This window comes from Psittacula echo (assembly GCF_963264785.1).
Source record: "Psittacula echo genome assembly, chromosome: 6".
Lineage (NCBI taxonomy): Eukaryota > Metazoa > Chordata > Aves > Psittaciformes > Psittacidae > Psittacula > Psittacula echo.
Window position 1 is genome coordinate 10,366,710 of NC_137743.1, and position 13,013 is coordinate 10,379,722.

General features: G+C 39.7%; 1 protein-coding gene across 2 annotated transcripts in view; it reads right to left on the reverse strand.

Annotated features, from left to right (window-relative positions):
- Positions 1-3,291: 3,291 nt before the first annotated feature.
- Positions 3,292-13,013, reverse strand: part of VTI1A (vesicle transport through interaction with t-SNAREs 1A) — a 271,249-nt gene continuing 261,527 nt past the window's right edge. For both annotated transcript variants that reach the window (XM_080620516.1, XM_080620515.1), the window contains one exon: positions 3,292-3,775. In XM_080620516.1, the coding sequence (XP_080476642.1) occupies positions 3,682-3,775 (94 nt within the window). In that variant the 3' untranslated portion in view covers positions 3,292-3,681. The remainder of the gene's footprint in view (positions 3,776-13,013) is intronic.

The following is a 13,013-nucleotide window of genomic DNA, read 5'->3' on the forward strand; positions in this document are numbered from 1 at the left end:
CGTAATGGTGGGGACTAATAATGAAAGAAAATAAAAACGTCTAAACAGGCGCCAAGTTGCCAGTGATGCTCAATTATTTCCTTGTCAAGTTTTTATGATTTAATGAGCTCCTCTGGGACTGACGGCTGTCAGTCAGTCGTGACTTTTTGACACCATTACAACTTCAAATACAGCAGCAGGCAGGCTGTTTTCCTCGGATTTGAAATACTGAAATGATCTGACAGGTTTAAAGAAAAGATGTGCAAAAAAAAAAGGGGAGAGAGAGAGCGAGAGAGAGAAAGAGAGAGAGACACAGTTGCTTTTTCTTTCTTTTTCTTTCCTTTTTTTTTTCCTTTTTTTTTTTTCTCCTTCTATGGGGCAGACAATCTCTAGATGCTGTTTGGTAATGAAAACCCAATCACAGAGGTCATTATCTGATGAGGTTTTCTTGGAACTGGCAGGGTTTTTTTTTCTTTATTTCTTTACTTAATGATAACCCTCGATGGGTTTGCCCCGCATGGGATGGTCAGAGCCGCACAATTTTGTTCACCATTAATTTCAGCCTTTGAAGCTCAGAGCTCTGAAGCAGCAGCAAAGAAAACCCCCCACCAAGCTGGCTCCAAAATAAGACAATCCAGCCTGCCTTAAACAGAATAGCAAATGGCCTCCCATCCCAGAGATGGGAACTGACGTCAGTCAAGCCACATTTTCTGATATTTCCCCAAAAAGTATAGCATTTAAAACCCTTTAAAACTTAAGAGTCTTTAATTAAATTGCTTTTGATTTTGTATCAGCATAGAATTAGTTTATTTATTCTGCGAGTGCAGCTGTTTAGCAAGGATGGAATTTGCACGCAGCACCACGCGTGCGCTTCTTAATTTGTCATTTCTCCACAAAGGCTAGCAACATTAGAAACATTTCTCTCTTTGAGGTTTACATTTGTAAGCTCTTCGATTCATTCACAGATGCACTATAGATGCCACTAAAATAGTTCAGGGGAAGGCTGGACCCGGAGGTGTCACCCTACCTGTGGGTGGCTCAGGCTGCGCTCTCAATCGAAGTCACTCAATCCCCACCAAACGGTGCGGATCTCATGCATCTCACCTGCATGCTTCCAGAGCCAGAGGAAAAGGGGAAAGAGCAGTAACATTGCGTTTTGAAGAGCATTAACGTCCACCCGAGCACTATTTTACATGTGGGGAGTACACGAAGATGCAAAGCAGGCACAGGGAGTTATTAACAGGTTAGCATGAGAAACATCACGATGGCGGGTTCATCAAAAGTGGAGATGAAGGCTTTGCGTGACAGTCTCTCTCTTTCCCTCATTCCCATCTGAGTGGATGTATCTGATGTGACACTATGCCCCAGATTTATACTGGGATAAGGAAAACTAGCTTCCTTTCAGCTTTTTGCTGATTCCAGCAGGTGGCTAGATAGAGGGCAAAACCTAGTCATAGGTCAGTGTTAAGATCAGTAGTCATGAATCAATTCCCATGATAGTTAAATTATTGAGGCAACGCAGAGAATGTCTAGGCAACAGACAGAGCTTAACATTTTCTAGACAGTTTTCTGCTTTACAAAATATGCATCTCCTAATTTGCTTAGGAGAGAATAAATACCTTTTAATGCTGCCAGGCATTGTCCTGATTTGCCTGAACTCAGCTCAGTGCCATCATTCGAAGCTAACGGCCAGAGCTCTGCTTACACAACCCCAAGTGCTTAATGTGAGTACACGTTGTGACTGAAGGCCAGCCAGCCTCCACGCTGTAAGCTGTGTAATTTGAACACCCAAATCCTTCCGTGTCCAAAAGCCATGTGATAAATATCACACACCTCGCACAGATAAAAGGAGAGGTTCCCTAGGAGGAGGCAAAGGAGCACCCATGGCCTCATGTCAGTGCATGGCCTTTGAGATGAGGAGCTGAACATGACTGAGCTGCACTCCACACACGCAGAACCTCCCGAAAACATGGGTCTGTATTACCCAGAAACTCTTGTACCCACACAACCCTACAGCCACCAACATGAGCTGGCAGAGAAACCTGGCATAGAAACCACTTCTGAACTTAGTTGTGAGCTGCATATAGTGCAGAAACCACAGCTGACCATATACATTTCCATTTGTTTCAATGAGCATAATTTTTCTTGTGGATCCATTTACTGTGCGTTTATCACCATCCTTCAAGGCTTTAGCTGTGGCATCAGAACCAACATCCTTTTAGCTGAGTTATTTGTTTCCATGTAAAGAAAACAGGGGATGTATCTATGGCCAAAATCAACTTCCAGATGTTTATCCCAAAATCAACTCTTGGGGTCAGCAGAGCAAGTTGGCAGAGACCGCAGGGATGGCAAAACCCCAAAAGTACTAATGCACACATAAGAATTTGGTGCTCAGTTCCTACCTAATTTGGGGGGAGTTTTAAAGCCACCAGCTTCTTTTTATTTTGAACATCTTTCTGAAAAGATTTTACAGCTTTAGTTCAAGGGCTTAAAATCCCTCTCAATTTGTAACATTTGCAAGGGATTGCATATAATGAATTTACAAATTATCATGGAAATCATTTTACCACATCAACAGAAATAGACCTTTTCTGGAGTCATAAGCTTAATTATAAGCCAAATGGCCTAGGCGTGTCTATAGGAGAAGCAAGCCAATAGGAAAAGAGAAACAGCTCATTTACACACAGGTAGATGAAACTATGATATATTATATCAGCTAAAGGCATGTATAAATTAACATTTTTACAGTTTCTGTTTAAAAAGGGGAGTATCACATCAGAATTGAGTACACTGAAAATATCTCCAACATGGAGTCGCAACACAGTCAGGCCAATATTAAAAATCTCGATTTTCATTTAATGCACTATAATCATGTATTTGTTGCTGAACTATTACTTTGGATCTCTTTTCAACCAGCAGTGAACAGATAAGTATCTTTATAAATCTTCAGTAAGGGCCTAGTGTGTATGCTTATCAGTATGTATACCAATACTGGAAGATTTAAAAAAGATTCAATAGATGGGCTGTGGTCACAACTACATTTCGGGTACGTGATGCATTATTATGTTCTTGATGAAAGTGGAGTTGTTTTGAAAAAGCAGAAAAGAAAGCCTATTAAAGAAAAAAAGTTAAATAGAGTGCTGGATCCACATCAGATATTAAACATCACCCTAAGGTTGCTCTCTTTTTTAAACTAACTACTGTTCTTAACCATGTTACATCTATTACGATAATTCACAATCGGGAGTTAGTCACAGGAGACAGGTTCACTTTCTATATCATTTGGTCTCTGCTTTACTTATATTCTATATCACAGAAGGTCAAATACTGCTTGATATTCATACACCCCGTGTAGCACAAGAAAAGTGCAAAGATCCTCTTCCCTGGCTTAACTTACAGGCTAATGGTCTGGGGTAGAATTCAACACACGGTAAGTCTTTTTAAACCAGAACAAGCCTTCACCCCAACAAATATTAAGCTTCTGAAAACACTCAGATAAAGACCAAATTGTAGGAAAAAATAGTTAACGCCACATGTCACCAACTATGCCATCCATAATACAAAATATTTTACACCACTTGCACCTGAGTTGAAGAGTGGAAAAGAGAGACTCTGTCAGTGCAAGAGAATGATTCATGTGACCACTTTGTCTTAATTACTCAGAACAAGCAGTTTGTTGCTGTTTAGTGAAGAACAAAGATATCAGCGTCCCCTGACAGAAAGAAAAATAGCCATCATGGTGGTGAAGATGATGATGACTGCCAGAACCACGATCAAAATCCGGTTTTGGATGATCCTGAAAAATAGCAGAAGAGAGAGGAAAAAAAAAAGGTGAATAAACCCCCAAAATAAATCGAAATAGCAGAACATATATATATATATATATATATAAAATCATAAAAAGAATCACACAGATAAATATCTTGGAGAAAAGACATATTCCCACAAATTTAGGATTTCTGATACCATTCTGGGTATACTAATTGTTTTTTACTTCTTTCAAAATCCAGTGCTTCCAAACATTTCTTTATGCAACTATTACATACAACTTTCACATCCAGGAAAGAATTAGACTTTTCTTAATTACTTGTATACATATTAGGATAACTGAAATACAGAATGCTACGATTTATTAACCTTTTAAGAACATATGAAATGATTAGTCTTCAGTCGATGCAGTCCAAGCAGGGTGGTTTGTAGTAGTAAATACCATTGTATTTTTTAAAGCTGTTCTGAAATCTTCACAGCTTTTTTAATCTGAACAGAAACAGTTTATTAATTTTCAAGGGATTTTACTATTAAGGTACAAGATTTCAAGGAAACACATGTCAATGAGATACTTACTTGTACTAAAATACCAAGGGAAAAGTATAAAAGATAGTTTTGAAGAAAAGGATGATATAAAGAAGCAAGTGTCAAACTGTGAAGCTTATGTTGTAAAAGCATCGCCTGTCTCTGTAGCATACCTTTACTTATGGTAATAGGCAAATGTTACATTTTCTATGTAGCGTAAAAAAAAAAAAGGAAATTAGTAATAATAAAAGGATGCCAGAAGTAGAAAGTCCTAATATTGTTCGAGCATTTGCTGGGAGAAATCCCTGCTTCTAAAATCACTTACCACATCACCTCAGACTTTGCCTGAAATTAATAGGTCAATTAAAATGAATAAAAAATTCAAACAGTAGAATTTGAGGCATTTTTATGGGAGGATTTGGACTGTAAGAATTCAGAGTTTGTTATTCCAGTCTCACAGAGGAGGAATAATATTGTCACAGGCTTCATGAAACAGGAACTTTAGCAAAATGTATTTCTACATGAAGCATGTCATTGGAATTGGAGACGTACAACAGAAAAAACCCAACAACCAAATGCAACACAAGCACCCTAAGTTATATTTTTTCTTGTGCTTCTGCAAACCAAACCAAACCAAAGCCTTCACCAACCAGACAATGGTAAGAAGAGGTAAAACTGTGTTTTTGTGAACCATCAAACTAAGTACAAGGCTCCAACTTGAAGACAGGGAACGTAATGTGTTAAAACGAGCATATTTCGTGTAGTGAAAGAGAGAAGAAACTCTAGAGAGCAGAGGGGAGTTTTCCTCGGTAAATGTTTTTCATTTGGATGCGGGTGGATATACACATAAATTATATTGGAAAGTGTAAAGAAAAATGCAGTTTTAACCAACTCCAGCTCTCTCCTTACTTATCCCCCACCTAAAGAAAAAGCAGTAAATGGATGGATGAAAACTGTCACTTCAGACAGACACCCTCCCCTGTGACACTCTAAAAGGACTAGCTCTCTATCCTCCTGACAGGTTACAAAATGATCACATTTGCTGACACGTCTTCCGCAAAACTGCTTTAGTGTTTGTGTCCACTTTCCTAGCAGGAGATGAATGGGCTGCTTTGTCCTCATTTATCACTTAAAGCTGAACTAAGATCTGTCTCGTTTATTTTTCCCTTCCTCACTAGAAAGGCTCAACCACAGCATTAATTCTTTCGTGATGACAGCTAATTCAAACTTAACAGGCAATATTTACTCTGCCAAAAGGATGAGGAGGAGGGAGGGATGTTTCTCACTCCTGTTTCTCCCCTAAAAAAAAAAAGAAGTGTAGCAGGCTAACAAAATAAAGCTAATTAAGAGCTTTTGGTTCTTGCTGGTTTGCACTTCAGTTTAACACCTGAACTTACAAGCTTCTCTTTTGTGGTGGGGTGTGACATTCTCTGCCAAACACCTGATAACAAACGATTTGCCCAGGCAAATGCATGAAAACCAGAATATATATTTACTCACTCACTCCCATCACTCCTGAAAAGACACTCAGCAAAATTGAAACTCAGCAGCGAAATAGATTAAAAGCATGAAAACTCTTAAAACATTCAGCCTTAAGTAATACACAGTGCAGCTGGCTTGACAACCATTTTATTTGTGGGATGTGGGCCCCAAGGCATCCATAATGCTAATTTACAAAGGATTAACTGTGAGTGAAACTCACTTAATCTAACACATAGTTAGGCAAAGGCATACATAACACACTGAGTGTTTAAATCAGCTCCTCCTGTCTCCGGCCCACTGAAAAAGCATTTCATCATCTGAGACTGAAAATTAGAGAAAAATTAAGAAAGCATCGAATCCTCCAAATACTTTATTTTTAATTCTCTGGCAGCATAATCCTGACCCCAAGATTATTTAAGCAGTGTCCCTAAAAAATCCTTGTCAGGAGCACATCGAGCGAGGCATGCTGCCACCTGTATCTGCTAATTGAAGGCTCACTTACGGTGTGAATCTAGGAAATACATATCAAAGTTCAATTTCCAGGAATCTGAATTAGTCTGCACAGTGCAGCAAAAGAATATCATATTAAAAGGAACAAATTAATCATGAAACAGGATGGATGTTATCAACAGACTCCTACGCTGAAGCATTATATACTTTTAATATTCAAGCCCACAGTTAAAGATTAATTTTATGTCTTTAAAAAAAGAATAACATTGAGTTTTACTGTTTTACTTTCAAGTGAGCAAGCAAAATTAAAGTCACTGCAAACTGTAGAAGCATGAGGCTAGAAGGAGAATGACAGAGCTATTTGGTAGCAGCAGGACGGTCTTGAGGGGGGCTTAGCAAGCAGTGAGTGTTGAAGTCTGAGTCTGGGAGTTGCTGCTCAGACAGAGAACACAAGTTCTGGGTGTCAGCACATTTCAGATCTCAAAGTCAACAGGCAAGGGCGACCCTTCAGAGTAAAGAAAAAATCAAGAGGAATGGGGACTTTGAGTGATCCAAGACAGTCAAGCCAGCTCACAGTGGTAAAACAATGGTTGGCATTGGCAGGACCCATCTGTAGAGAAGCCTATAGTACTGTCACAGCCAGACACTGCCAGTGGGTATTGCTCTAGGCAAAGCATCAAGAAATTGAAGTGGGGGAGGGAGTGATAATACCAAAGGAGAAGAAAATGGGGCCTAACATTTGCTACAAAAAATCCCAAAGGCTAACATGCTCACAAGAAGCAGATGATAGTCTTTTATCTCCATTACACCTTAAATTCAACAAAATACGGTGAATGAGGAAGCCCAGATTCTTCTTTGAAAATGCAAAGCATGTTTACAGGGTAAATAATTTAAGAAAGAATATATACTTGAAAGAAGACACCCATTGAAACATCCATGGCTAAAATGCCTGAAGGCAAAAACTTGTGCATTTGCATGCTGCATTTTATTAAGTTAGCACACTGTAGCTTTAAAAGAATGCATGGCCAAATTAAGAGGAATGTGTGACTGAAACATCAAGGATTCCTCAAGTTTACATTATGAATCATAGTGCTGTTGATATGAGATGAATTAACCATTTAGTCGATGCAGTGTAGGCACTGAATTCACACCAAGTTCTGCTGCAGCCCGGCGCGCTGGAGCTCGTTAACAGCCAATGTCTACTGTTCCTTTCATACTCGAAACTCTAGGAGCACAAGGGCTCATTCTGCTTTGAGTTAGAAGAGATGAAAATCTGTGCTTTTAAACCAAGCTCCATCTAGTTTATCATGGACAGCAGCCCAAAACATTTGGGTGCAAAACCACACAGAAACAGTAACTAAAGCAGATGCGAGGGTAACGTTAACTGACGCGTTGGAAGAGCACGCTGGGCTAACAACACAGAAAGCTCATCCCACTCCTGATGAGTGTCCTTCTGTTCCTCCCTTCTAAATGCTTGACCCTCTCTCCTGGCTTCTGGTTGCAGTGCCTAACCTCTGACCACTGATGCACTGGAGGCTCCCTCCAGCTAGAGCCAACTTTGCAAGATGAAGAATGACACTCTGCTTTTGGGGGTCACCACTTTGTTGCACACAGCAACCACTGCTTTGCAGAAGTCCCATATCCTGTACCAAACACTGATGTCCCTGGCGAATCAGTTCCCCCTACTTCCACCATGGCCAAAATTGTGCTGCCTTTCCACATTTCAAAACCCAAAATGATTCGCTCCTCTCCATAGCTTCACGCACACATGCACACAATGGGTCTAACTCTGTGACATGTTTAGATCTGCTCCATATAAACACAAAGCAGTTCCCGAATAAGCTTTTGCAAACCTTACATTAAGGATGCCAACCGTGTTTAAACCTTTTTACAAAACTGCATTCATTAGCAGGGGAGTGCACGACATCTATATGGGTTCAGCCTGATGTCTTGCACATGTCTTAGTGCCTGATTGACCAGCATTGAATAATGATGCCTTGCCATTAAGCACTGATGGTACAATAACAATTGTCATGAAAATTAGCAATCTCGGTAACATGTTAACAAAATACAGGATATAAACGAACCAGTGCAGACTGTGGGTGCATAAAGAGTTTTGTGTCCTTTACTTGAAATAATGAAGACTCCAAATAGAATACTGCAAAAATTTCTTACAGAAGCTCAACTCTGACACTGATCCAAATAAAAAAAAATACAAATGGCTTGGGGGATCAGTTAGCACACATTCATTACAACACAAGGCTTTATTCTTAAAGCAAGCATCTTGAAAAATAGTGTCCTCAAGAACACAGACTGACTGATGACGGAGCACTGTCCAATAGTGTTTCACTGTAATACATGTATTTAAGATTTACCTAGAGGTCATTCCTATCAGTTTACTGGGCAGAAAGGCTGGTTCTCTGTATACAAGGCTACATTTTAAATGGTCACTTTGAATGCTTAGCTATTGCATTTTTGGGTGGCCCATTATTTGTGATGGGCATTAGTTGCTAACTTGCAGGAAAACAGGTGCATGCAGATCAGTGGTAAGTGACTTTTAAGTGCCCAATATTCATGTGTAAATCAGCAGATTCAAACAAACACAAAGTGTAGGTCTAGTCACTTAGGGAAATACATACTGGGCAAAACTAAGTGTGAATTTAAACTAATATAGCTATACTCAGATACCTTCTGGACAGACACCATTATTACTATATATAATGACATCCTTGTTACAATATACCAGGAGCTTTCAAAAGGGAGCACTAGACCCCACACAGGGGAATAAAATGTTATGATTGGTAAAGCAAAGCCTTAGATACATAATGATAAATCTCTAAGTTCAGGGTATCTGGGGGCTGTTCAAGTAACTATTCATCTTTCCCATCTTTAGGTTTTAGAATGCTTTTCTTAAATAAAAGCAACTGAAAAGGACCAGACAGGCTGTGGCAAAACATAAAGACGTGGCAACCTACTGAAATAAGAGAGTAAGAGAGCCCTGCCTCGCAGAACTACAGCTGGTTGGAAGTATCTGACTTGAGACATTTTTCATCATTAACAACTGGAATTAGCAAACAAATACCAGTGCAAATATCTGCACAAGTTGCATACGACTCCTTGGCCCTCCTAGCTGACCTCGGGAAAAGTGAAGAATTTGGAGAATACTCAAGGTTTTTTCCTCTCCTCCGCCCCAAACTCTGAAAATACGTCCAAGTTCTTTGTGTTCTCAGGCCAGAAGAACTGATTACATTGCAATTGACATTGTATATTTAAAGGTGAAAAGGCTTCGGGGGGTGGTGGAGAGAGGATGGGACCCCCCCGGCTACTTCATGCCAAAAAGACCATGCTGCATGGGTTCCAACTCCAGTCTGGACATAGGCCTTTCCCAGCAGGAGCCTATTTCATGTTCTCTGAATCCCTTCCCAAATGAGCCTCTTCTTCCCCTGGGGTCAGGGGCTCTAGTTTCTTATGTGTAAGAGCTTGGAAAAAAACATTAAAAATTGCTGAAAACTGAGCAGATAATGAAATTAAAACCTCAGAAGTGGAAGAATGGAGACTAAAAAATGATGGCACTTTTCTAGCTGACTAGCAGGGGTTTTGTGAAAGAGGCAGGCCATACAAGGTGCCTAAGATATTGTTGATAGGGCTGTGAGCGGCGCAGCGCTATGTCCTCTAGCTTTTGAGCTCAGTCTTAAGGACTAGGGCTGTCTACTTGTAATAACATGGATACCAATCTCTATGATATTACACTGAAACCACATCAATGTGTTTCCACCTGGGCCTTGAATGAAAAAAAATGAGTCATGTAATAACAGGTGCAGGGAGGTAGTCACACTATTCAGCTTTAAACATCTAAATTACATCTAGCTAATCTCTTTCAGCTCCCTGTGTATATAAGCTAGAGTCCTGCTCTGAACTGCCTTCTCTTTTTCCTGGCCATATATGCATCCCAGGAGAACTAGTCATTTAAGTTAGCTGGCTAGGTTAGGTGCCTACAGATTAAGGCAAAATCATACAGGAAACATGTTCTCATACCGTAAAGTGTCTGTAATCTTTAATCAGAAATACTGAGATGAATATTGAGAAATATGAGAGATGAAACTCACCAGTGAAGCAGAAGATGTTCATCATTACATTAACCGGTAAATACCTTAATTCATCATCCCCCTTTAATGGATGCCGTACTTGCACATAAAATTATGAACAGAATCAAATATACTTCTCCTTTGACAGTTTTTCTGGAGGAGTGAGAGATAGGAGAGACTTCCCTCTCTGGGATGAATGCCTCCTGAAATGTAGCGGGCTTCCTTGGCTCAAGGAACTATGTTTTTTACCTGGCTGTGTCACCTTCTGACAATCTTACTATTAAGTTCAAAATTTAAAATTATTTTTATGACATCTGTTAATTAAAATACCTATTGATGTATCTAATCCATAACTGAAATCTTGCAATGCATTCCAAATGTAACAAAAGCGTATGAGCAGCGTTGGAGTATGGTGTTATTTGGTAGCCATCAGGATTATCATAGCTCACAGGAGTCCTGTTTCAAGAAGATGGCTGTCTCAGGAGGTGCAAATAGCACCCAGGTGATCACTGGACTATAGGGACAATGAGGGGGGAACTGAGTGGCCTAGGACAGACAGATATCTATGGGAATGATTGGAAGATAAGTGTATGCAGACTTTAGCATGCAAACTGTGAGAACAGGGAAATCCTGAAAAAGGACCTCATGGACATAGGACCTAAGATAAAGAGACAAAAGGGAAGGGCTCTGTGCATCTCCTACTAGCTCAGATTTTATTAATTGCTTATTTTCAAACCACATGGGAAGGCATTTCTGAAGGATAAAAAGTATCCCTTTTCTGATGAGAGACCCTGACAGGGAATATTTCTCTGCACAGTTGTGATGCAACTTCAGCTTTCTCCTGTCTCCATGTCCACTCCTTCCATGAAGGGAACCAATTAGGTTATTACTGTCATTAGGAAGAACAGCGGGTGGCTTCTGGGGCTACAGAAACTCACCAACCATAACTGGAGGAGGATTAATTCATTTCATGCAAACCAGAGGCAACACCAGATCTCTTTGGCAAGTCTAAATGAAGATCACATGTGCAGTGGCAACTGCAAATGGAAGGATTCAAGGTTGTATTAATCTCCAGCCAGCCTTTCTCAGGGTACTGAAGTATCAAGAAGAACAAATCACACATTTAGTCACCTGAGCATGACTAAGAACCATAGGCCTTAGCAAACATTACGAGTGCTTTAGAAAGAGCTCCGAGGGAGGGTGGATATCCCAGCTGTCAGTGTAATGGCATTCTTCAGCACATCGGTTGCACTGAGCCCTGGTCCCCAAACAGTTAATAGGGGAAAAAAAAAAGCCCCAACTCCAACCCCCTTGTCAGCACTCAAAGCTAAAGCAATTATTTCTCCAGCAGAAGAAATGTATGCAAGCTATAAAATGACAAGAACATACATGATCGCACATTGGCTTTTGTAATATATAAAGTTAACTTGCATTCTGTGCAATTTAAAGAAAACAAAAATGGCTACAGTCTGCGTTTTATCAACTTGTATAATTATTAGAACCCACTAAAATATATATCTTAAACAGGCCAAAGAAAGTAACATCTTTTGCCCAGCCTCACTTTAATGAATGACTTATCTATGGCTTTTAGGTGTGATGAAGTTGGAGGCTGGACACAAATACTTTGCTTGTGTTATTTTCTCCTTATCACACCATATTTCACTGGGCGTCTTTTTGTATGGCAAGTTTTCTACAATTGTCTTAACAATCTTGACCTCTTTTGTAAAAACCCGAAGGCATCTACAGCAATTGTTCCTGAAGACGTGCTATCCAAAATGTTACCATTTCATGGCACTTCTTGAATGATAGAATAGATATATTTTTTTTTTATATATTCCCTTTTTTTTTTTTTTTCTCAAATGCTATAAAAGAAAGGAAAACAATCATGGCTAAGGCCATTTGTGAGATGGCATTAAAAGAGCCTACTCTGAGACAGATAAAAATAATGAGAATCTTTCTGTCAAGAAGGATTTAGAAAATATCACTAGCATTATTAAAATTTAATTTTTTACTGTGCTTTTTGGTTCCCCCTTTTCCAGTGATAATGAGCAGGACTGCACACCTCCACAATACTAGTACTTGTTTTGAGCAATAAATTCAGCCTTCCAGTCTGAAGACATTTCAGACAACAATTTTGACTGCTATAGGCTTATTTTTCAACCTTCTCTGTGCTTTGAGTCTTCCGATAAAAACCAGTTCATAAGCTAATTTTCCACAAGGCCAGTGGAACAAATAAAAATCGATTTTTGCCCAACTGGTTCAGAGAAAACCTGGGAACAGTGAAGACAGAACAGTGAAAACTAAAAAGAATCAATGTATTCACAAATGGTTTACCTGATCGAGAACTATCAAATTAGTTGACAGGAGATACTTGCCACTATTATTTTCTCTTCAGCATGTTACAGTATTTCTATTACGGGAGCAGAAATGCCTCTACTTTGTTATGACCTCAGATACCTTGGTTTAATAACCACATCGAGCCTCTATGCATTCTGTAAAACTACAGGGCACAGAGTCAAAGTGCAAGAGCACTTGAAGATCCAGCAACCGGAGGGACCAGCAAGCCCAGCCTGGCTTAGGGTGGGTGTAAGTCTTCATGATCTCATGGAAGGAGGGAAGATTCCTCTTTCAGTGAGCACAGGGAGACATTCATGACCTCAGGCCAACCTTGTCAAGAGGAATTCAGTCCATCAAGAGAGGAAAAAAACTGTAAAACACTGCCCA